Raw genomic sequence first — 24,193 nt, 5'->3', positions numbered from 1 at the left:
TTTTCAGTTTGCAAATTTTTCCTGATCCTAGGTGATCAAGAAAGTGGGGACAGAACATAGCGAATAAAAATAGCTAACTGGGATGGAGAGTAATTTTTATTTAACCTGCTTCAAGAAACCCAAAGAAGGATAAGTTACTCTGGAAGAAAGGCTTTAAATAGGGCCAAGATAATTACTACTATATATTTCTGCATTCTGCAAAGAAGTCTTCAGAAAATAAAAAACAAGGCCTACAAAAAAGCAAACCCTTTAAAAGAGGTCCCATTGCTATTTCTTTCCTTTTCTGTAGATCTATTTTTGTGCTGCAGATCCGTTTTATTCATATTTGGCTTTGTTAATTCCAGCTTATTTTGACTGTTTCTTGAGGCGCATCACCAGCCAGAGCAAGCGCATGCACGCTTCCAGTATTCTTGAAATATTTTATTATAAAGCACTTCAAACAAACTTTGATTCCAAAAAAAAAGTTCTCATCTGTAAAAGGAAACTATTCTAAAACAACATTCATAAAGAAAATAGACTGCTCTTAAGCGTCAACTTCAGTCAGAGCTCTTCTGTAATGGAATCTAAAGACAAAACTGATAGGGTAAGAGCTATTCATTTCATATATACTCATAAAAGGGAGACTAAGATGTTACACAGACATCATGGAGCATCTTATTGTTAATAATGAAACAGGAACACTTGCTAGTTAATTCTGGCCTGACAAAACAGTCCAACATTTAATTTTTTTCATAACTTTTCAGTATTGAAATTATGAAAAATATTTCATAAATATTTTTCAGTCCCAAAAGAGACAAACCATTAACATTTCTCGTTCAATAATTAAGCCAGCCCTGGGTAAGGGTTAAAGCCACTTCAAAGCATCTAACATAAGCAGCTCTTCATTTCATGTACTTCTCCTGTTGATCAGCCAAGATTTTTGCTGAGGATTTGGCATCATAGAAAAGTTCGTTTATTTCTTCAATATGCTCTTTCTCGATGCTGTCTTTCCCATTAATCTTGGCAAGCAGGTTCGCTGGGGTCAGTAACTGCACCGCGTACCTGTGATCAAACAGAGATGGATGAATAATTACAATTCAGTGCATCCCAGGGAACTGAATATATGCAGGGGCGGGAGATTCGTTCGGAAACACACAGCTCTATCAGGAATACAAAAAGCCTGCAAGACCCTCCAGCACATACATACCTTACAGCAGGAAAGAGGAGGATTACAACTCTTTCCTAAAGTTAGCATTCTTCTTAATAGACTACACTATTGTATGGGAGAGGGCTGTCTCACTTCCAAGTGCAACTTATCCTACAGTTTTTAGACCCAGTCGTGCTTAAGAGAGAAGCCAACTGTGCTCAACTTACCTTAAGGTTGTCTTGGTGCCAATCTCCCCTAGGTGGTTTAGAGCTTCTTCACTAATATTAATTCCTTCTGTCTGAGCACGAAGTTTTATGATCTGTTGGGATGAATGAGTAAGTGAGGTACCAGCCCAAACAATCAGCATACTGTACTACTTAGCCTAGTTGCTGGAAACTCTGTCAGCTTAGAGACGAGAGATGCTATAAAACGATACGGTGTGGAGAGCCATCCCAGTGTACCACCCGGGTAGCTAAACTAGAATTTGTAAAATTCTAAGTCTCTCAATGGACAAATATGATGTTAAAAACCCGATTATTGCAAAAGGCAGGTGAAGTAACATGTCTGACTACTAACCCTTCATGACAATTCTGCACGGTTAGCAAAGTATATCTACTAATAAGGAGCAGGATATGAGAACTTAGGCGAGAAAACAGAAAAAGCATGCAGGAAGTAAGCGACAGGCTGAGTCTTGTGGACAGCTAATTAGTTACTAAATTTTGCAGTGTATCGTTGCCGCTATACAGCAGAGTCCTCCAAAAAGCCCTACAGAAAGCTACACCCTTTCCTTAGCAGCTCACAACACACTTTTTATTCAATTGACAAGAAGATAGTAAAATAAATCAAAAAGTTACTTTCTATGATTCACCTATTCTTGCAAGAAGAAAAAAAATCACTAAGAAGAATCTAATCTTTCGAGAACAGTCTCAGGCTTGTACCAGTTTGAAGATCTTTACAAAGTTGGAGAGCAAGATATCACCAATAAGCCTGAGCATATAAAGCTGTAACAAAAGTGGCACAAGTCTCTCGGTAGTCCGTATTACCAGCTGAGTGATAAGGGGCAGACTGGATAATGATGTTGTGTTGTAGTGCTGAGATAACTCTGGAACTGCAAGCCTCATATAATACAGGTATTTTTCACTTTGGCAGCTTTGTAAACAAGATATCAAGAAGCTCTCGTTTAAATTAAAGCCATAAAAATGCGCTAGGGGAGTCAGAGTAGGGAACAGTGTAGAAGAGAGGGGCCTGAAATGGCAGGAAGTTGTGCTAAGATATTAATACTGAATATTGGCAATGATGCTGCAAATTGCAATTTCAAATTGAAGATTTTTTTTTTTTTATCTTTTAGATCACTCAAACATCACTTTCCATTCATTCAGATACTGCTACTTTACTCTTCCCCTTCTAGAAACAAGGTATCTTGAATGCTACATCTTTAACAACTTTTTTTAAATAACTTTTTATCTAGCAACTTGGTAGAACCTTACTGAAGGATCGGGGCCCAAGCCATTAACATATATAAATGAATCGCTATGAAATAGGAAAGGAAGTGTGTATCAGGTAAAATACATTAGGAACAAAAAGTCCCAGTTATAACCTCTACTATCTAACAGCAGGTACATACACAAAAATGTTTGATTACAATAGCTGACTAGAATATGCATAAAAGTGAATTTTCTCCCTGTTTTGGCTGCCTTAAGGTAACTGTGGGTCTTGCTTTCAGAGCAGGGCTACACAATAGGATTTCTACTTTATCAACACAAAGAGAAATATTTCGAACTGGTTATGAGCAAACTTCAGCAGATAAATGGACAATTCTTGTGCTGATAAATAAATTGTGAAAGGCCAAGGCAAAGAGTCTCACACAGAAACATCATCAGTGAAAACTTCTTCCTACCATAAAAGAAAAAGGGGAGCAAAGATAGAGAAATAAATTTATGGATGTCTTATTTTTAAACCACCTCAATTGTATTTAGTTAGAAGCCAAAGTTAAGTGTAATAGCTCCTCCTCTTCTCCTAAGAGAAGTCGTCATTCAAAAGCCTTAATTTAAGGGAAGATGAGATTATCTGACTATGGGAACATGATTTATGGAACATAATGTCTGGACTCTATTTTTAGCTTTAGGAAATGCTACTGTAAACACTTCCTTTCCCTCACTCCTGGGGAGAATGGAAATCACAGCACTTACCCAGCTCTTCTGAAAAACAACAGTTCAGAAATGAGCTCTTTAACAGTGTATTATCTGCATGATAATACCGCACACTAGGCAGGTAATATATATAGCAACCTTAACAAAAAGTAATTCAGAGTACATGCTCCTACTACACTAAGTACAAAAAATTCATATACAGTACAGGGAAGTCCAGACAACAGTCTTTAACACCTCCAGACTGAGTAAAAGTCAAGCTTTAAAACTGGTTTTGTATGCAGACAAAACATAATCGTATTACTGAATTGCTGGGCTGCTTCTACTGTAATCTATGCCATAAAGCTTTAAAGTGTCCTTTTAGGTATGAAAAAATCATCTTAAGAATGGCTCACAACGGCCGTATGTGAAAAGCTCTTCAAACCAAGTGAAATGAAGCTTTGCCTCTATGTTTATATTCGATAAATGCCTCGGCTTCACCTTGGCACTTATCCAGCAGCAGGAGACTATTATCTTGTGACAACGCTCTCCTCCATTGACACTATCTCTTAAATAATACAAAGAATTGACATGATAAACCCTAATGTCTTCTGCATTGTGTCACTTCACAGCATTGAGACGCTAATGAGGGGGATCTTTGACACGATGCATCATAATGGCACCCAAGCATTATAATCGATACACAATACATTGTGATGGCCCCACAGGAAAAGTTTCAGGCATTCAGAAGCATATCTCTGCAACACTCACTGTGCTTACATTTCCAAACTTGACTAGGAGCATGAAAATCTTCCCTACCTAGGAAGTTAAAGCTATAGTACAGGGCATAGAGGCAAAAATGCTGCGCGTGCAGTTACGTTCCTCAGTCCTTCTCACCTCTTACATGGAGAAAGAGCCTGGGGTCTGGGACCAAAGATCCCCAAACATAACACTTCATCTGGTACCAACTGAAAAAGCACTACCTGCTGGAACCTGCAAACTGTATGGAAAGCACATCTGTGCAAGAGATAAGGTCAGCTAGCAATTCATGTTATTTCATGCAAGTGAGATGTCACTTTCAGCTCTAGATTTGCTTACCAATACAACTCATCAGTGGGTGGAAATCAGAGAAATTGCATGCGTAATAACCAGCTTACTGTAAATGGTTACTAAAGCAGCATGCAATTAGGAAGCGGTAAGCTTTCTGGCACAAACCCTGGTGACCACAAAGCGTCCAACAGCTCTATAGTAACAGAATATACAGAAACATAGCAGTCATCCCAACAGACTAGAACTCCGGGGACTTTTTAGAATTTCTCTTAAAACGCTGTGCATACCTGCTTCATTTCTTGGGGAGTATACAGCATGGTTCGGATAATCATCACTCTATCCAGCAGGTCCAGTGGTATTCCATGAGGAGACACTACATCCTCTGTGCCTCTGAAGGAGAGCCAAACAGGACGAGATCAGATACTCTTCTGAGTTCAGTACGTTGATGTGACTAGTATCAGCTGTAAGTGACTACACATCTACTAGTTTACAATTCTTGTGTATTCCCATAGAGAGACACTCCCCAGACAGAGACAGGAAACATTCCAGTCTGAAGCTCATACTGGACAGCCCAAGGGAAACAAATACTATTTCTGGAACTCTTAAACATGCCACTCAAAAATACTTAGAGGTGGTCCTTTTCTTCATGTTTACCTCCATTGTACCTTACAATACAGTCTTATCTAAAGTTCCAAAGTATCTCCCAACAAGGAACAAATCATTCTTACTAAGTTGTTTAGCAGTATCGGCAGAAATTACATACACTATCATCCATTTGGAGAACATCCCCTCTTGACGAATAAGCCATTACTCTGTCCAATCCTTCTCCCAGTCCTTCTAGTGAATATTGCAGGGGTTTACATTTCCCTGCTTGCAATCCAGCAAATTGAGAAGTGGAAGTCTGTGCATGAAAGACTGAGCAGGATCTAGGCCCCCAACCATTTTATTTGTTTGATGTACAACACTCAACAGCAAAGGCTGCAGATACATCTACCCTTGGTTTTCCAAGACCACCACAATTTGCTGTGAAGTCAAGAGTGAAAGATATCCAGATTTCATGAGATTATCTACAGAGATTGCAGATAAAAACAGTAAAGTACTGGTAGAGAACTACGTTTCTAAGTTCAGAGCTAGTATTCAGGCACTGCAGCTTTGGCCATGGTCTTTCTTGGGAAATGAATCAAAATGCCCTGCAATCATCTGCTGTACTCTTGAGTAGATGGTGTTCTCTCATCTGAAGTGATTCCTTCTCTTATGAGGTTACAGAATCAACTATACTATACAATTAATTTTTCCCTGACCCTTTTAAGAGCCATCAGTTGGCAAATTAGAGCATTGCTAACTACTTGAGATAGTAGGATACAGTTAAGAGCTTGCTTTTAAGGACCTAATTTAGCAAAATAAGATACAACTATTCTATGGAAATCTTCCTTTCTTAAATCACAGCGTTTTCATAACAAGATCTGCAGTCAATCCATGCTGACAGATCTCTATTTGCTCTACTACTACAAGACAGCCTTTTTACACCTTTACAAAGAGAGTGCTGCAACGTCCACCTTAAACATTTTTCAAGGGCTTATCACCTTAACTTCTAAGCAATGCAAGCAGAGAAAGATTAATACCAGATGAGCCACTAAGAGGGAAAAGAATAGCTGGTTACACAGCTGAATTAAATCAATTTAAAGAGTAGCAATCATTGCTAATGACAGCTTGTTTAGACATAATTAGACCTAGACCACAAATTAGCAGTAGAATTTAAGGAAGAATCTGAAAGAGGAGAGCACTTTTACTGAACATGCAAAGAATGCATTGTGTGGGTGCAAAATATTGAAGTGGAGGCACGAACTGCAGTGGAGATGAAAAACAAGTTAATTGGCAAGACTGAAGAATCACAAAAAGCCAGACCAACATAGGAAATAATGAAGCGTAGGGAGAGGCTGAACTGTGACATGCTTTAACAGTAAGAACAGGAAGCTTAAGTCTGATGCAATGAGGATAGCAAACAGCAAAATGATCCAGAAGCAGCGGAGGTTTATAGCCCTGCTGCTTTTGATGTTCCTAATGTGCAAGCAACAGATGTGCTGAGGTATCCAGTCAGAAGGGTAATTGTTACAGGTCACCCAGGAAATAAAACAATGTAGAAGCTTTTAGAGAAAGTGGAATGTGTCAGTGGAAACAAAAGGAGGAATTCCATTCTGCTTTAACTCAGTCAGCCTGGCATTAAATGCCTGTCCCATCATGAAGCTCAGAAGCAGTTCTTGAGCACTGATGCAGCTTGTAAAAAAAACCAGGGATTATCACAGATGTCAGTATCAGAGGCAAAAGCCTCCAGAGATTATAACTCTGCTGCTACAACTAATTCCAAGGTTTATGGACCAATGCAAACTGGAAAATTCAACTTTAGACATCATACCTGATAACACAGTTTCCTCGATTGGAAGCAAAGATGACAATGGGGGAAATGGAAGATTCCAGTGCTCGGTGCAGGTATGTGAAACATTCAATATCCAGCATGTGAACTTCATCTACAAAGAGTACACCTGGGACTAGCTCTGCGATGCCTTGATCGATGTATTTATTCACTACCTTATTTATCTCTCCTCGAAGTTTGTCTGAGAACAAAAAGAAACCGTTAGGTGTTGTTCTAGTGAACTATAGGTCTGTATGAAAAACTTAAAGCAAGTAAAAATCTTGATTTTTTTCACGGTTTGGTATCTTACCATCACAGGGAAAAATCTCTATGACGCTAAAATTCTGTGGCATTTTCTACTCTGTTGGGGAGACATCTGTCTGAACTTGTAGCACTTAACTGGTGTAGTCTGTCCGTTCACATGGCTTATGAAAAACTATGATTTTTGTGGGTTTGGGGATTTTGGCGGGTGGGTAAGTCAGTCAAGCCTCAGTTTAAAACATGAAACTTAACAGTTTCCAAGCATGGCCTAAAAGAACATCACTGAAAGATCAAAATATTGCTCCTGTATTTCAGCAAAGAAGTTGTGTTTAACAACAACAGAAAAAACAAGGCTATATAAATTTCTGTGAACATATGGATCTCAAAGCTATGCAAGATGTTACATCGATAAATCTGACATTAGAATAAGCAAAGTGACCTCTGGGACAGACGAAATACTTCAAAAGACTGCCATTCAAGTTAGGTATTGAAACAGACTTTGATCTAAATTTAGATAGTCACTTACTGAACCATCATTTATTTCAAAGCAAAAAGAATAGATCTTTCCGTAGAGGTTTTTTTTCCCTTCAATGATCTGTAGGTAGGAAGAGCAGCAGTGCACTTAGAGCATCAAGTCAACAGACAGCTGCTATAGCAGTGTCTAAACCAAACAAAGGTTAGAGTATTTAGAAGTTATTTTTCTGCTCCACAGAAATTCAGTACGGTTGCTTCACTTAAACATGCATCCTAACAACATTTTTTAGATTTGTTGTTGTTGTTCAGTTTGGCTGGTTGTCAAAGCGTGAACCTCACGCTCTCTGGCCGGAATGTTCTGAGAAAGGGGGATTGCACTAGCACTCTAACCTCTTTCTCCCCAGGAACACAGGTGCAGAGTACAGTATTTTATCACTCTATGTGTGAACTAATAACACGTTGTACTGTTTCCAGCCATTGCAATTCTAGCAGCTCTATTCTGAAACCTGAATATGAATACATATTATATAGACATTCATTTAGATGTGGTGCATGAATAACTCTGTTTTTAATCCTCTTCTAACTGGCAAACATATAGATTATATTTGTCTAAAAATACCATGCAGGACTCATACCAGTAATTTCAGTTTTCTTAGGTTTCATCAATTGCCCCATCATAGAAAGGATGTCTTGCCCACCCTAGGAGAAGAAAGTTACAGATCAGCTATGAGGTCTCATAATGAGCACATACCACAAGAACTTTATAAATCAGGAATTGGTTAAAGAAATTGTTCCTTGCCGTTAACTCGATACTTTACATCAGCAGTTGTTGATAATCTGTCAAAGGTTAGGTCACTTCACTGCAGCAGTACTCTAAACATAACCATTTAGCTACCTCCTCACCCTTACTTTAGCCTCCTTCATTTGAAGAACATAAAAAACCGAAATGAGATATCCTCTTTTAAAAAAATTGTCACAGAGAAGCTCATAAGGACTAAAATTGTCAAGGAACACAGAAACTTGGATTGCCCGCGTGCATGGTAGGTGTTCAACCTGTAAACACAGGAACAATTATGCTGAAGTTTTAAGAGTTTTGAACCCCTTGATTTTTATCATGTAAATGATTTTGTTGGAAAAAGGATATTTATTTTGAAATGGAATAGGTTAAGGGCTTGCATATCATACTGTAGGGATGCCAGCCTTTAAATAAAGATACTGTATTGTTAGTGGCTTATATTTATGACGTAGATGGGATTCCCTCAATACTGGGTTTACGTTGAGATACAGCAAGAAGTGATTCTCATGTTTTCATTTCTTTGCTGCAGTATGTTCAGAGCTCTACTGAAAGTCACAAGGAAATTTAACAAGAGGTTAGGAAACATTTCTGAAGGAAGTAGGGACATCAATAGAATCCACCGCCATCAAAAATACTTAGTGACCTTTTATCACAGTGCTTGCATTTTCCACTTCACGGCCACAATACCATAAACACAAAGTAGAATAAATTAATCTGTCTTCAGAACTTTCCATAAATAAAATTATGCAGATTTGGCTGCTGCTACCTTACGTATGTAGGAAAAGGAGCAGCCCACACTGCTCATTTTTTGCAGGGGATGGAGGGGTACAGTGGTGGAGGGGAAGGGGAAAACTACATCTAGTTTATGCACTAACTGTGAAGGCAATGGATCCCAAATATCCATGTGGAAGCTCCACTATGGCTATAAGGCTGTTCTATGTAGTGCTAGGAAATGTGCTCTGATAAATATTCCATAACCAGCTGCATGAATCCTAAACCAGCAACCTTTAACCTGTATGGCAGGGCCGCCAAGGTAGCCAACTGCAGCATGACCTCCCTCCAGAGGGGAGAGGTAGACTGGCCTTCACGGTGTAACACCTACTGCTTTTCCTATAGTCGAATCTTTGAGGGTGATTTAGGACAGCTTAGCTTTCTACATCTCCTTGATTATTCTAGTAACCACGACATCCATGTCAAATAATTTTTCTGTAAAGACTTCATCTGTGGAGTCAGATACCTGAGGTCGAGCATTGGCCACATCCAAGTCGTGCAGGGTGACATCCTGAATAATTTCCTTTTTCTTGTGCACATCACCCTTTGGCAAGGGAACATACTCTTCAGCTTCAAGGTCAAATTCCGTAGCATAGATATCACACCTGCCTTGCCTCTGAGAGAAAGCAAAGAAGAGAAACCCAGGTATAGAATTAGTTTCAGTGCCAAAACCTTGAGTGATGTGAACTTGATAAAGGGCTTGGTTCACAATCCCAGTCCTGACAAGCTGCTTCTGACAATTCAGACATCCCCGCTCCCTGCTTAGCAACAGGCATACGCTATCTACTGATCAAAGCTCAAAAACTCTGTTGAAAAACACCTGATATTTTCAGTGGTAAGAATATTCCACTCCCCCCTCCCCTTTTTTTAACCGTATGCAATTCTTGCTAAAGGACAAATCCAGCAGATTAACTAGAGATTGGGAGAACTGTTCAACACTCCTTTGTAGGTGGGTGATTTATTATATGACACAAAATATTATGCTCATCCATTAAACAGCAAGTATTGCTGTACACTACTTTCTAAATCAGATATGAAAAGAATGCTAACTAATGCAGCATTCCCTTCTACATGTATATATCTTGTGGAGAAAATACCAGAGCGATAAAAGAAAGATTAAATACACTGCATATGTCAGCCTGAAAATGACTAAAGTTGCTTGGTTTTTCCCTCCTTCCCTTAAAGATGTCTTGATCTTACAGAAAAGAAAACTCATCCAGACAGCATCAGTGATAGCTTCCTTGCCAGATGACCTTAATTGTGAACCAGATGACCACCTTCCTTCTGTGCAAGAGAGCATTCTCTCTGCAGATAAGGGCAACACTGGGCTCTTTTTAAAACTTGCGTGTAACCATTTCATGTCAGTTAAGGTTAATAAATCAGGGAGCCTTCTGAAAAAGGCAGAGAAAGGTCTGCAAGAACATATACACCTGCAGAAAAGTGCATAACTTTTCTTTTACCTTGACGGCTCCGCTGTTTGCTTCAATATAAATAACATCACCGGTTTCCACTCGCTCCTTCTGCAAGCTTTCAAATATGCTTGGGTCCAGCTGGGGACAAGCGAACATCACAGTTGGTCAAAACAGTTCCATATTGTTATGGTAAATAAAGGAAGAGAAATTTAGTCTAAAGCTCACTCCCACTAGACAAAATTAAACTCCAACTCCCCTCAACAATAATTCTAGGCTTTTACAAAGCTGCAATACTTGGAGTAGTGATAGAGAATAAAACTGGGAGAAGATACACAAAACTTACTTTCTTACCAAAAAACAATCTGCTACGTGAAGGAAGTAAGCCTACTATCTGTAAGTGCCAGAAACATTATGATAATGACACCAGTTACTATCACAAAGTATGCCTTTGTGTAATGTAACGATATATTTATACCTAGGATGTAGCTCTCCTCTTGCTTTCTAACAAAACTTTTATAAAAAATCTGGCTATAGCACTGGATTATGCTACTTGATTTCTTGAATCTGTACCCTCTGTGGAGCTGTGTGAGGGAGACTGAATGCGGAATACGCTAGATGCTTTTGTTTTAGTACATGTTTATTCATTCCTGCTCTGCATTTTCTTGTTTTCAGAGTGAACGCATGCAAGATGATACTTAGCAAGAGTGACAGCTTTCAGTTCTCTCTAACTGACAGAGAAATTGAACACGGACAGAGACTTGTACAAGAAAACAAAGGGAAAGTGGGTCTGAGCTGGCAACATACCAGTTCAATTCCCAGTTCAAATCAAATATTCACTAGAGCATACATCCCCGTGTAGAAAGAAGGGATGTGACAGAAAGAATAATTTATACTGAAGTAGGCAAGATTTCCCAAAACCATCCTCAAAAATTCAGTTGAGAAATCAGGAAAACAAAAACAAACAAGACCTTTCTCGTATGTTTGTTATCATGAACATGAATTTATAGCCAGGGTCAGTGCGAGCATATCATGGACTGAGACAGATCATAGTTCAGAATCCCAATTCAGCACATTTTTCTGTGGTACTCATAATGCTGCAAAACTGCATCAGGATCTCTTCCTGCTTACACTCTCCTTTAACTCTTTGAAGACATACAAGTGTGTGCTGCCAAACAGAGAATTACAGGGGCTGCTAACTGAGTGATGGGTTTATCCCCAGTTCCAATTAGAGACAAGACTAGCATCTAAATATTCTACACAAAGCAGATAAACATACACGCTCAGGAATAGGATAAAGTTGTATAGCAAAAGAAAACAGCCTCTTGGCATCCCCACTCTACAGAGATGGGGATCAAGAGCTTGCAATGGAAATAAGAAGTGATAAAAATAGAACATGCAGACCTGAAATACTTAAGGAAATTTTTGAGACTCTACCATACATACCTTCAACTGTTTGGTTCCCTTTGCAGTTTTGAGTCCTATAATTACGTGGCTGATGGTTTTGCCATAACCCCCCATAGGATTTTCAGTCTCACATGGAGTTAGTTCTGTGACTTCTCCTTCATAAACTTCCTTGGTCTCCTTAATCCTCAACCCTGCAAGAAGTTGTTTAGAATAGTTTCAGTACACCAATCGATGGCTGGATACAGTCTGCTGTATTACTGCCAACAGAATGTACCATATTATTAGGCTACATGACATTTAATAGTATTTTTTTTTTTACTTTCAAAAGTAGAAAGATCAATTATTGTTGTCTCCTTCAATATTAAGTGAGAATATTCATCCTGTGTCATCAGAGCCAAAGTTCAGCCCAAGTTGTGACCTACAAAGGAGTTTACTGAACTCTTAAGAAACTATCTTCTTTCTGTCTGTTATTATTCTTGAAGCAAATGTCGGCATCCTCTCTCTTTTCTCTCCCCCAAAGAGGGGATTTGCTTGATTTGTTCCCCTTTGTCAGAGAAGCAGTTCATCTTCTAAAACTAAAGATCAGTGACACTAATATGACTGCAAGTTTTACACAATCTTTGTGTAATCAGAAAAGCCCCGCAAAGTAAGGAAAAAGACACGAGAAAAAAGTAACCTCGTAAAAATCTTCAAATTTTAGCAACCAAGTTTAAAATAATATAAATTGATTAACAGGTATTGTGCTAGAACCTCATAAAATTAAGAAACGGTTAATGTATAATTTAAAATACTTTTCAAGTCAATAGCAAAAGGCGAGATAGATAAAATTTAGCAGAATCTGCAATAATGTAAATTTAAAACTATTTCAAAATAGCTGACAATTACATCCTTACTTTGTTAGTTTTCAGGCAGTTGAGCAATCATCATAGTACTGGGTATCTTCTATTCCAGTCAGGACTATTGTAATTAACTAAGTTATTTTAAATTGATGAATAATATAGAACTGAAGAGTTTTACGGTTATACTGTTCCACAGAAAAACCACTATCATCACCATCACCACTACAATTATGCAGATGTTCTAATGACATAAAAGTTCAAAGAACCCACATCTGAAGAGACTCTATAAAGTATTTTACGAGACACACATGCCATACCAAAAATAATGAATAGGCTGTAACAAGATATAAGGAAGTCATCCTGCGCAGTCTGAGGCTATCAGGACTTTATAAAACTTTCCTTGTTCCATAACTTTTCATTTTGCTTTGAAATAGATCAGACACTTCACCAGTAATCTTGAGTTGCTGATAGGGAAATATCAAGAACTGACAAATATGAGTCTGTCTCCCTCTACTGGACCCAAATTAAGATTTGAAATGTGAGAAACGGGTAATTGTGGCTAACATAATTTCTTGGTAAGAAATGTTTGCTTTCTCTTATTTAGCACTACATAAAAAGTTCTATATAAAGTTAATTTCAGTAATTTTTTAAAATGTTTGTCAGGTATGCCAAAACATCAGACAAAAAAAAAATTAATGAAACTTTGAGTTTTAAAACTGACTTAGACAAGGCTGCAACACATAGGCTACGCATGCAAGGAATGCGAAGCAATATGGGAAAGTGCTCGTGCTGAGAAGTGGGCATTCACAGGTTTGTTTTTCCTTTTTGTTTTGCTACTAATCTTTCAGCACAAGCTCTATTCTGCTCTGAAAAACTGGAAGCCCATTTGTGTTTGGGGCATATTTTGTATGCTGCTAAAGCACGTTTTCCAGTTTCATTTCATCTGAAAAGAATTCAGTTCGCATGCTCAGAGTCTGCTCCACAATGCAAACCAAAGCCGAGCCAGTGAGGGCAACCTAGAGATTTGCCCTTCAAAAGCTTGCCTCTAATCTAACCTAATGTGCTCATACAGATGTGTCTATAAAAAACATTTACAGACAAACATGATATGAACAAATGTAACCAATGCTTTGAACTTGCTGCTGATTATCCTTTGTTTTCAAATGAATCTGCATGTATCAACTACAAACTTCATTCTCAAAAGAGCTCTAAGTTAAACATAGACATTTCCTACTTACAAATAAGAGGCACAAGTCTAAGAAGGCAACTGTGGGCTATTTCATGTTTTGGTTCAATAGCACTACATGGAGTTAAATAATGCTTGTTTGATTTACTGGCAGTTACAATTTGGAGACACAGGGAACAGATATGCTATTTAAGTGGCTATTCCAGTAGTTATTTTTTACTGCAACTGAGCTCTAACATTAGCTACTGTCATCATCCTTCACAGCTTCTAATAAGCCCTATACAGGATTAATCTCTCTCAGCTTTTTTAACCCATACAACAATTCCATCTTCTCATTTCGCACTCTGTCCCTTTATGTTTCTTAGGTATTACAAACTCTACTATACCCCAAGCAGTACTTGGCCACGAGACTGCGGCAAGTCTGTTATTTAAAGACTCCAAACAATAAAAATTCTGTAAACTCTGAGTTCTCCTAGTTTCCTTATACAGTGATGGGTCCAAACCAGTCAGACTCTCTTGTTTCCAAGAAACAAAAAAAGATAAAAAAATTGATGTTAACATCCCTCATCATTTTTATAAATTGAGATGGCTAAACCATCTCAAAGTAAAATGCACAATATGAGCAATAGATAATGTGTACAGAACCTGCTAATAAGGAATTATACAAGACTCCTCCCCAACAGCCCCCCCCCCCCCCCCCCCCCCCAAAAAAAAAAGAACCAACCACAACCCTAAGTGAAAGGTACTGGTTGACATGCGAGCTCAAGCTTCTCTTGCACCCAGTCACAGCTGACATTGCACTGTGCATACAAAATATTTTTTTTTTTCAAAATGCACCCTTGTAAATTATTTACTTACCAGGCAGGGAAGCGAAAACGTAACTGAGATTTAAACATGATTAGAAAGTGTTTCATTATGAAAAATGGTAGTTACTAGTCCTTTAAAATATTTCAGAGGTTTGTTTTCTTTTTTATGCTGATAAAAATATTCAATAAAGGTTGTGTTATGAAAATGTGACATGTAATTCAACAGAAAGGAATAAAAGAAGTTCCATCTTTCATTAACACCAATATTTGTTTAGAAGTGTCTCTCTACTGACATTCAGGGAATGCAGGGAACTAACAATGTAGCTGGCTGTTAAACCTTAGAGAGTTAAAATACCGCTGTCTCTAGGAATGACAACATGGATGGCGTAAGTTTCATCTATTGGTTCAGGTTTCCAAATCTCTGACAGGGAACTTCATCACATCAAGGAAATATTGCAGACTACTCAGTCTCTGGCTTCCCTCCCCCAGGCCCTGCCAGATTCATGGTAACCAGAAGACCAGAGACTACTGAGAGTTGCTTTCTTGTAAAAGTCAATGGAATACTTTTGTTTCATTGCGGAACTGAGAGACTTCTTCACCTTACTGCCACCGAATGCTTAGATGAATTCCAAAGGAAAACATGGTATAGAAACCAGGAAAATTAACTGTTAATATGTTCAGTACTAAAATCAGTTAGGCTATCTTTAGCCAGTCCTCAAACAAACAAGGGCCACTTCTAACAACATTTATCAGCTGTCAGCACCTATCATATAAGGGATTTTAGATACTCATCGAGGTCGCATTGCAAATTTAACCAATTTACATCAAGCTTGTAAAAGCACTCTAGAATTGAGGAAGATATTAAGTTAAAGTATTTATTTTGTTGGCATGGAACTTTCTTTGTGCTCGATGAAATACTAAGTCAGGCTAACACTGCCATCTGGGAGTCCCTGATTAAGACTGTTTGCTTAGTAGGGTGAAATCACTAAAATAAAAAAGGAGGAGCATTTTTCTGTCTACAGGTATTTCTGCTAATGTAAGAAACTAAAAATAATTTTTCTTTCAGTTTTATTCAGTCACAAGCAAAACCAGGAGATGAACATGGAGGATGAGAGGAGATTCTGGGGAAGCAGAATAAACCATAATACAGTTAAATTATGGTTTATAAACAGAAAACCTTATTGACTGACTTCACTAAGTGTGGAAGAGATTCACTAAATTAAGATCAGCGCTGAAAAAAAGAACATACCATGATCTGAAGACCACCATGACCACTGAAAAGTCTTTCCTTTTTAGATGACTGGGAAAAAGCAAAATAAGTATCATGCAAATACTTAATTCTCCTGGTTTTCTGAAACCTACCAATTGCACGCCGGAAGTTTTCCATTAGAACTTCTGTTTTCTTGATCTCAGTGGAATAGACCTCACTTCCAACCATAGGACAAAAGGGAACTTTACTTCCCAGTTCCTGAGCAATAGCTAAAGCCAAAGCAGTCTTAAAAGAATAAAAATAAAAAAAAAAACAAGAACCACACATTAATTTTTATGAGAATTAACAAAGGATTCTTTCTGTACAAAGCTAACTTTCCTCATCATATAACCTTCCATATATTAACTATCAATTTAATATTAACACTATTCCATCTGATGCATATTTCTCACATATAACAACCCTCCTCCCCCCAAAACAAGCTAGACACATATAAAGTGACTTTTATCAGACTTATAAAACACCTTAAAGAAAAAACACTGGGCATTGAATTTGACATCTGATACAAATGCAAAAAGTCTTAAGTAGCTTGGGAAAAATACAAACACAGCAAAAACTATTTAGGCTTTTAACTTCTAAGACTCCTCTTCAGAGACCATATTATGTGTTTGGTAACCTACAAGAGGTGGTTTCACACTAATGATGCCTGAACACACCACTAGATACTGCCAACACTGATGACACGGCAAAAATCAAAATATAAAGCAGGAAATCATGTTGACACATTGATGAAAAAAATTTTAGTAGAAGAAAACATTAGGTAACCACTGCCCTAAAATGGTTTTGACAACAAATTAAAATGAAACAGATTTGGCAATACTTTATTTCACCTCAAAAAAGAAAAATAATACCTTGCCAGTTCCAGGAGGTCCTGCCAACAGCACAGCTCTGCCAGCCATTTTCTTGCTTTTGATTAGTTCCACTATAACCCCACAAGCCTGTAAATAAGCATTTACGCTGTTAACACAAGTATTGCTATAATATTTTTTGTTCCAATATTATTCAAAGTGTTTAGAAATACTAGGTTTTGTGACCCTACTAAAGATAAAGAGGATTTTAATTTCATGCACACAAAAGTGAAGTAAGATCAGAAAAACCTACTTCCTACAATCATTTTATCTGACACAGACATGATAAAAAACAAACAAAAAATCACAGGCAACAAAATTCAACCTAAGAGCACAGACTCCTTGCCGCCTCCTGGAGTTGCATGCATATATAAACGTTTAAAAATAAAGCAGGAAATGAATCTTTGAGTTTCAGAACCACAGATCAGCTAAAGCCAGGGCCAGACACCGGACTAGAGACAGATGCTCCACTTGCACCAAATCTCTGGATTTTTGGTAGGTTTCAGTTTCGTTGCCTTCGATACGCCAATTTCTACGCCTAAAACCCGGGTGACAGTCGCCTGCCCTTGCATCCAGCTAACGCAAAAAAAGTAGCGGCGTTAAGGAAAAGCCTTCGTTACCCCCATCGCTCCTCGCACAGCAGCGGAACGCACGGAGGAGCCCAGGCAAAGACTTTCACTCGCTAACGAGACTTACGAAAGACCGGGCTTGGCCCCAGCGCCGCCCGAGGCCCCTAAGCCTTCACCTCAGCCGGGGGGGAGCCTGCAGAGCCCCCGGGGAGCCCGGGCCGGGCCCTGCCGCCCTCCTTCGCTCACCTCCCGCGCGTTCTCCTGCCCCACCAGCCCGGCCCCCGCCGGCTTGGCGGTGCCGCTCTCGTCCAGCCCCAGCCCTTTGACATGGCTGTGGGCAGCGATGCGCTGCGTCTTCGAGGTGCTCTTCACCTCCTCGATCTTCATGGCGGGACAGAACCAACCCCAACCACCCGCGCTCACCACACGCGGCCCGCGCGTTACCAAGGCTCCCGGCGCGCGGCCGCCTCCGCCCGCCCCGCAACGCCATTGGCTGGCGTGGCGGCGCTCTCGATTCTTATTGGGGGCGGAGCACGCCTGTCATAGACAGGGGGTGCATTTTTTTAGGGTCCGTCCAACCGCTTCCGCGTGCGACGCCTCCGGAGGGTCCGGCCCGGCGCGGGGCTGCGGCGAAGTCGGGCCGGGCGGGCGGAACCCCCGGGGCTGAGGTGGGGGCGAGCGCAGGCCTGTGCTTTCCTGCAGGGGAAAAGCTGCTTGCTTTTGCTCGGCAGGTTTCTTAGCCCTACACCTGTATGAACGCATTTTGCCTTCGCTGAATGCAGTGTGGGGCTGGCGCCAGTGCTCCCCCCCTCTCTCAGGGCAGAGGAAGACTCCCTCTGTGTGTGTGTCCCAGCTCAGTGTGGGGCTGGGTGTCCCTCTCTCTCAGGGCAGAGGGAGCCCTGGGTGTCCCCTGGCTTGGTGTGGGGCTGGGTGCCCCTCTCCCAGGCACTTGGGTTGCCCATGGATGGCTGACAGCAGGCCAGGACCCATCAGCAATGCTTTCTGAAAATCTCTGCTGGCTTTAGCTTACAAAAGTATGTGGAGGCTTTCCTAGGGTTTTTTTGAGATCTTTATCAAAGAAAGAGCAAGGATGATCTGTTACCTGCTTGGTGTCACTCACTAACTTCTAGCTTTTTGTGTAACTGCAAAATAATTCTGCTCCATGTGTCCCAAGACTTTATGTAAGAATCTGAGGCTTTAACAGGTGCTGTACCTGCAACAAAACTTACGTTCTTCCTGAGCTTTGACCTACTGAAATGAAGAAAAATACTTCCATCTTCTCAGCAGGCAGCTTCATGGCCTTGCAGCCTGTACCCTCATTTCCTCAGGTCTGTGAGGCTCCTCCAGCTTGCAGGCTGTTACAGCTGCTAACTGGGGTTCTCCTGTACCTTTTATGTAGTGTTTAAATGGTTGAGATGGAGATCACTCACGGTGAAATTTTAGGTGAGATTTGGGGATGTGCAGTTCCAGTGTCGCCTTGTTTGTAGATACTGGTATCTTTCTTCCCCCCAAAAGAGGGGACTTTCTTCCCATGAATATATAGTGCTTTCTGTGTTTGGTTATAAAATTATGGCCGTGTCTGCAAGATTCAAGGCCAATGGATCGACATGACATGATGCGGAGCTGCTGCCTGGGCAAAGGGATGGTGCTGTCTCGGCTCTCCCATGCGCTGCCAGGGAGAACTGCAAGCACACTCCTGTGATGGTACAAGCCAGGAGAGTGGCTTTTAGGAAGGACAGGAGTTATGGCTCAATTTGCAGAAGCCCGTGAACAACATATATGGTATTTGTTCCCTTTTTGTTTAAGAACTTCAATTATTTTTGTTATAAATGTCATTCGGCAAAGAAAAGACTTTGCTATTTGTTGCTTTCATTTTCTGTTAATTGTTCTGTCAGTTTATATTTACATAATCTCGTTTAAAATTGTAATTACAATATAATTGCACACATATGTAGTTCAACACCTTTGTAAGGATATCCTATTATACAACTGTTTAGCTAAGAATTTTTGAATCTAACAAATATAAGCTATCCTTTAAATAATTAGAAAAGCATGTATACTATTGGATTCTATACATCCTCTCAGGGTCATATTAGTCACAGAATACAAATGCCCAATAGGTACTGAACTTCTTTGTAAAAAAGCAAATATACAACTTTGATTTCTCTAGTGCATTAAACTGCCGCAAGTGTTGTGGGTAAGTCTGGTCAGAGCTCAAGTTTCTGCCAGTTCTGGAAGAATAGTTAGCAAGTCTGAGAGCTCTTAAAGCAGTGATGCTGTTAACAAGAGGTCCAGGCTAGGTATGGCCCTTCTTTTTAGAAGGACTAGCAACGGGTGAAATACATATTCTTTTATTAACTTAGACTGAAATCTGTCCATACGTTCCATGTTATCTCGTTTGATGTTGCAGCTAGGCTTGGTTTTGAGATTATGGCGTTCCAAAGACTGTTTAATAATATTTGCTTATTTCTTTTTTGTGAAATTCGATATATAGGCATGTAGATGGCAGGAATAGAGAACTGCTCTTAATCTTCATTATAGCTTAGAAGGACAGAAATATTGGATGTATGTAAAAATCAGATATGCTACATAAGGTTCTTTAACTTTGGAAATACTAATTCAATTAGAGATTTTTCCTGATAAAAGTGGGTAAGAAAGAGAAGTGTTAATTGTTTGTCTACAGCAATGTGATGTTTCAAAAATAGAATTGGAGCAGAGCCTAAAACTTCAGTCTGCTAGTGACCATTGCTGTTCAGGAAATGAAATCTACTGCCAGGATGAAGGTACAATTTTAGTACTGACCTGCAGAAATTGTTATGAAAATGGTTTGAGTTTGTATTTGCAGTAGAAGAGGATATTTCCATATGAAAAAGAGCCAGTAAACAATTGTTTGCTTGCTAGATGTGAAGCTGTCTTCTTTCTCTTACTTGCTCAAGTAAGTATCACTTCACAGGGTTTACAATCATCCATAAGCTATGAGTGGTTTGGCACATCTCATTGTATTGATTGTTTTACTCATTCCATATGTTCTTTGAGCATTGTACTGAAATTGCAGTTAAAGAGGGGAAGAGTAGGTTTGGGTGAGGGAAAATAAACATTAAGCCTTTAGACCACACAGGATTAATTGTTTATTGCCCGGAAAGAGCAGAGTACATGTGGAACTACTGGAAAGTTTAGAATTGAACTTAAATAGCTTAAATGATCTTTTATGATTGATGTCTGATGTGTTATGATGCATCAGTATGAGGATATATTGAACCTCAACCTTATTTTTTGTGATTTTTTTTTAACAGCTAACACATTAGAGAGGGTGGGTAAAATAATTAAGTTGCAAAGCATGAGTCATCTTTCTCCTTTGTCCATGCCGCCAGATGGAATATGAGTAGGTTGTTCAACCATTCTGCCCATCTCATATTATAGATGCTTTAAGTATAATTTAATATTTCACTGCCAGTTAACCAGAAAAAATAATACCTGTCACTAACAGTCTGAACTGTTATTCCCCAGGTTTAATCAACTCATTTTACCAACGTTTCTTTTGCCCCCCTCTTTGAGGTCTCCTATTTGGCACAGACGTCATGCGATACCCGATGTGGGAGCTGGAGACTTGAGAGCTGTTTTCCTAGACTAAATGTTTGAGGTTACAGGATGTGGCCCAGTTTCACATAAGCTTTCAAATTTCAATGGGACATGCTGAATCCTGAAACTGTCAAATAGTGTATTATTTTTGGAGTGAGAGAGACTATGTGTGTGTGAGTGTGTGAATGACCTTTACATTTTTACCCTATCCCAAAAGTCTGACTTCCTGCCCTTTCTCCCATGAGTCCATAAACTTTAGCAATTAAAGTGAACACTTCTTAAGGAAGAAATTCAGTACAAAAGAGAAAAACTGGGAAGAGGAATGGCACATTAAGGAGAAAACAAGGAAAACAGCTAAATGCTATAAACTGCTTGCTTCATAGGGGATATAGAAAAATCTGGAGAAATTGGGATTCTTTCATTTTGTCATGTTCCCCTCTCTGTCTTAGTAACATCAGGACCTCTGTGTGTGTGTGTGGTTGTTCTGGTTTGTTTCCTGCAAAAGAAGCTGAAAGGCTTTTCCTACTCTTCAGTAAAGCAATAGGAGTGATGAATCTTAACGAATGCTATCTCTTAATTTCCAAATCTGTAATTAATTCTAAAACTTTGTAAACTAAGCTAACAGAATGGACCTCTCAAAACACTGAATAAAAGTGCTTATGTCTCTATCAAATTTCTCCTCCTTGATCTAAATGTATTGGTTTCACAGGTACCATGTGCACCCTGAGCTTGCAAAGAGCTGTGCCTTCAAGTGATATGTTGGGAAATCAGATCCACAGACTCTAAAATCCTGGAGAGAGAGAGGTATATTTTGAGTGGTAACAACAAAACTGTATACATTGTAGCAAATTTACATGGGAATTGGTTTTTTCCCCTTCCCACTGCACAAGGACAACTGCCTTCCCAATCTAGAGAATTTTAAGTCTTTCATGCGTCTAAAGGAAGAAAACTAAGAACAAACCCAAATTTCTACTTCATACCCCTCCTTCTTGCAGGTCACTCACGAGTATAAGGTTATAAAAGAAATGCCACCATTTTTATGTGAGCAGTGGAATTAAATCCCTTTCCCCATGGATTTTTATCTTCCCTCCTTGCATCTCCTTAGCAAAAAGAATTCTCTTTTTTTTTCACCCCATGAGTTCTATGCAGTATCCCTCTAATTATTGTCTGAGCAAAATGCAGCTTGTTGTTCCGTTGGTAAGTTGGCAGTTGAGCAAAATGTGTCACACCTGAGCCCTTGCTGTAGCCTCTTGCCCTGTGGGCCATCGAAACAGGCCCCTCCTTTACCTCATTGCCGGTTTCCACAAGGGCTGTAAAAACTCTTAGACCTCTAGGCGTTGTCAAAGCTTGTTGAAAATGGCAGTTATTTTAGATGTTTTTCGGAGGACTTCTGATTAATCCCTCTTCTGGTTAGGAATCGGACCTTTTTACACCTCTTCCTTCTGAACTCATCTAATAATTAATGCTAAAAAAATAATTAAATGGTAGGTAATATGATACAGGGGTATCAGTGTGGATTATAACTGTGTAGGGCCTTTTCTTCTGGGAATAGAACTTCACTTTGCAAGTATGTATTGATATAACAGATTGAGACGTTTGGGGCAATGAAGTGTACATGAGCCTTATGATTTAACAGGAAACTACTCAAAGCCTGGGAACTTGGTCTGAAAAGTGACATTATGCTTAATTCGGCTCCCATGACAGAGCTCCCATCAAGCTGAACTATTCTGCTCCACAAGCCGATTAACCAGGCTAGCTCAGTGCCTTGGCAGTACTCCTTGCGAGTTCATTTCTTTCCTTTAGGGAGATACTTGTCTCTCAAATAGCACCAAGCGCTAGGAATGACTGCTATTTTTTCTCCCCTGTCACTGAGTCATTGATTCTGTCATCTTGACTTCTGTGTGTTTGGGAAGGAGGGGAAATTTGTACCTAACTTTAAAGTGTTGTTATATGAAGCAATTTTTTTTTTTTGGTAAGGAAAAAGCCCAGGGTCTGGAGTCAAAGCTAAGAACTAAATCTATGATGCTGGCAATAACCTTAGGCGAGTCATCTTATGCTTCTGGCTCATTCATTAGCTATTCAGATGTGAATGCTAAGTACTATTAGCAATATATTACTGCACAGGGGAAGAAAAAAAGCACTGTTCTCAAAGAAAAATATCTGTGGAATGTAGTGCAAGTCTAGTCTAGTTGGACACCTATGGGAGGTCCATGATAGAGTATTGCCTTCTTGGCTGGTGAACAGCTGTTATCATTTGAGATGGTTCTTAGGAGTATTTAGTAGTCGCTAATTAGGATGCAGAGCACATGTGTTAAGCTTTATGGTGTAATGCATTTGGCCCTGTGTGCCTCCTGGGTTATCAGTAAGGCCAAGTGACTTAAACCAGTGAAATGTGCTCCTGCCCTTTGCCTCTCTAAGCTTCATCACTCTTGTTAATCTTGGTTATTCTTAATCCCTAAAAGGTAAGACTTTTAGGAAGCATCCTACACAACATAAGTATACTTTTACAGGAAAATGAATTATGCAAACACAGAAATTGGTGATTAAGCATAAGGAGAGCAAATGATCCAAATCTTGACCTGCTTTTTCGTGTGAATTTGCAATGTCTGTGTGACTTTGAAATCAAATCTCAGCACCATCCTTCCAGCGGCGGCAGGGTGGGGGTCTCCTTGCAGGCAGAAAGAAGGTGAGCTGTGACAGCGAGCGCGCTGAACTCAGCAGCCTAATTAGCGTGGGCATGATGAGAGGAAGATGCTGGTGCCCCAGGGGCAGTTACAACAACCCCTGCCCCAGGGCTCTCTGCAGCCGGTGCTCTTGGCTCCCTCCTGCTGCAATTAGGCCTGATGAGCCCCAGACACACCTGGGGAGGGGACACCAGCTGTTGGGTGTGTGGCCATCAAAGTAAACTGCTTTAATTGCCTCTCCAGGAGGAGGAGGAGGCCGGGCAGAGGTGGTGGAGGGGTCCTGTGGGAGGGTGCCGAGGTGAGTCGGGGCTGTTCGTCCTGGGCCGGGTGCTGTCACCCTGTGGGCTGGGCTGCCCGATACACGAATAGCGATGAGTTTGACTAAGTTTTGCCTCTCTGGGTCACCTTTCAGTGACACTTAACGCGTGGTTTCGCACCCTTCCGCGTCGTGCGGGTGGGGGGGGTGCGCGCCGTCCCCTCAGCCTCCGTGTCCCCCCGCACCGTAACCCGGCGGGCCGGGCCCTCCCGCCGCCCGGGGCTGAGGCGGCGGCGGAACGGCGGCGGTGGGGCCCGCGTTGCCGC

The 24,193-nt window shown here is 40.1% G+C and overlaps 1 protein-coding gene across 1 annotated transcript; it reads right to left on the bottom strand.

The window, feature by feature from the left end:
- Positions 1-405: 405 nt before the first annotated feature.
- RUVBL1 (RuvB like AAA ATPase 1) lies at positions 406-17,812 on the bottom strand. The gene is made up of 11 exons (XM_054216538.1): positions 17,595-17,812; positions 16,783-16,869; positions 16,024-16,156; positions 11,870-12,021; positions 10,475-10,564; positions 9,481-9,630; positions 8,083-8,146; positions 6,716-6,914; positions 4,590-4,692; positions 1,354-1,445; positions 406-1,041 (listed from the first exon to the last, which is right to left on the bottom strand). Exons 1-11 carry the CDS (start codon positions 17,733-17,735, stop codon positions 882-884), a joined length of 1,371 nt encoding a protein of 456 aa, XP_054072513.1. The 5' UTR covers positions 17,736-17,812; the 3' UTR covers positions 406-881.
- Positions 17,813-24,193: the final 6,381 nt, after the last annotated feature.

This window comes from Rissa tridactyla, chromosome 10, assembly GCF_028500815.1.
Source record: "Rissa tridactyla isolate bRisTri1 chromosome 10, bRisTri1.patW.cur.20221130, whole genome shotgun sequence".
Lineage (NCBI taxonomy): Eukaryota > Metazoa > Chordata > Aves > Charadriiformes > Laridae > Rissa > Rissa tridactyla.
This window is presented reverse-complemented; position numbering and strand designations above follow the sequence as displayed.

Coding starts and splice junctions, on each gene's coding strand:
- RUVBL1 (XM_054216538.1), bottom strand. CDS start 17,735: ATGAAGATCGAGGAGGTGAAGAGCACCTCGAAGACGCAGCGCATCGCT. Junction 12,022..16,023: donor AAACTTCCGGCGTGCAATTG/GTAGGTTTCAGA, acceptor AACTTCTTGCAG/GGTTGAGGATTAAGGAGACC. Junction 6,915..8,082: donor TAAGAAAACTGAAATTACTG/GTATGAGTCCTG, acceptor TTTTGTTCTCAG/ACAAACTTCGAGGAGAGATA.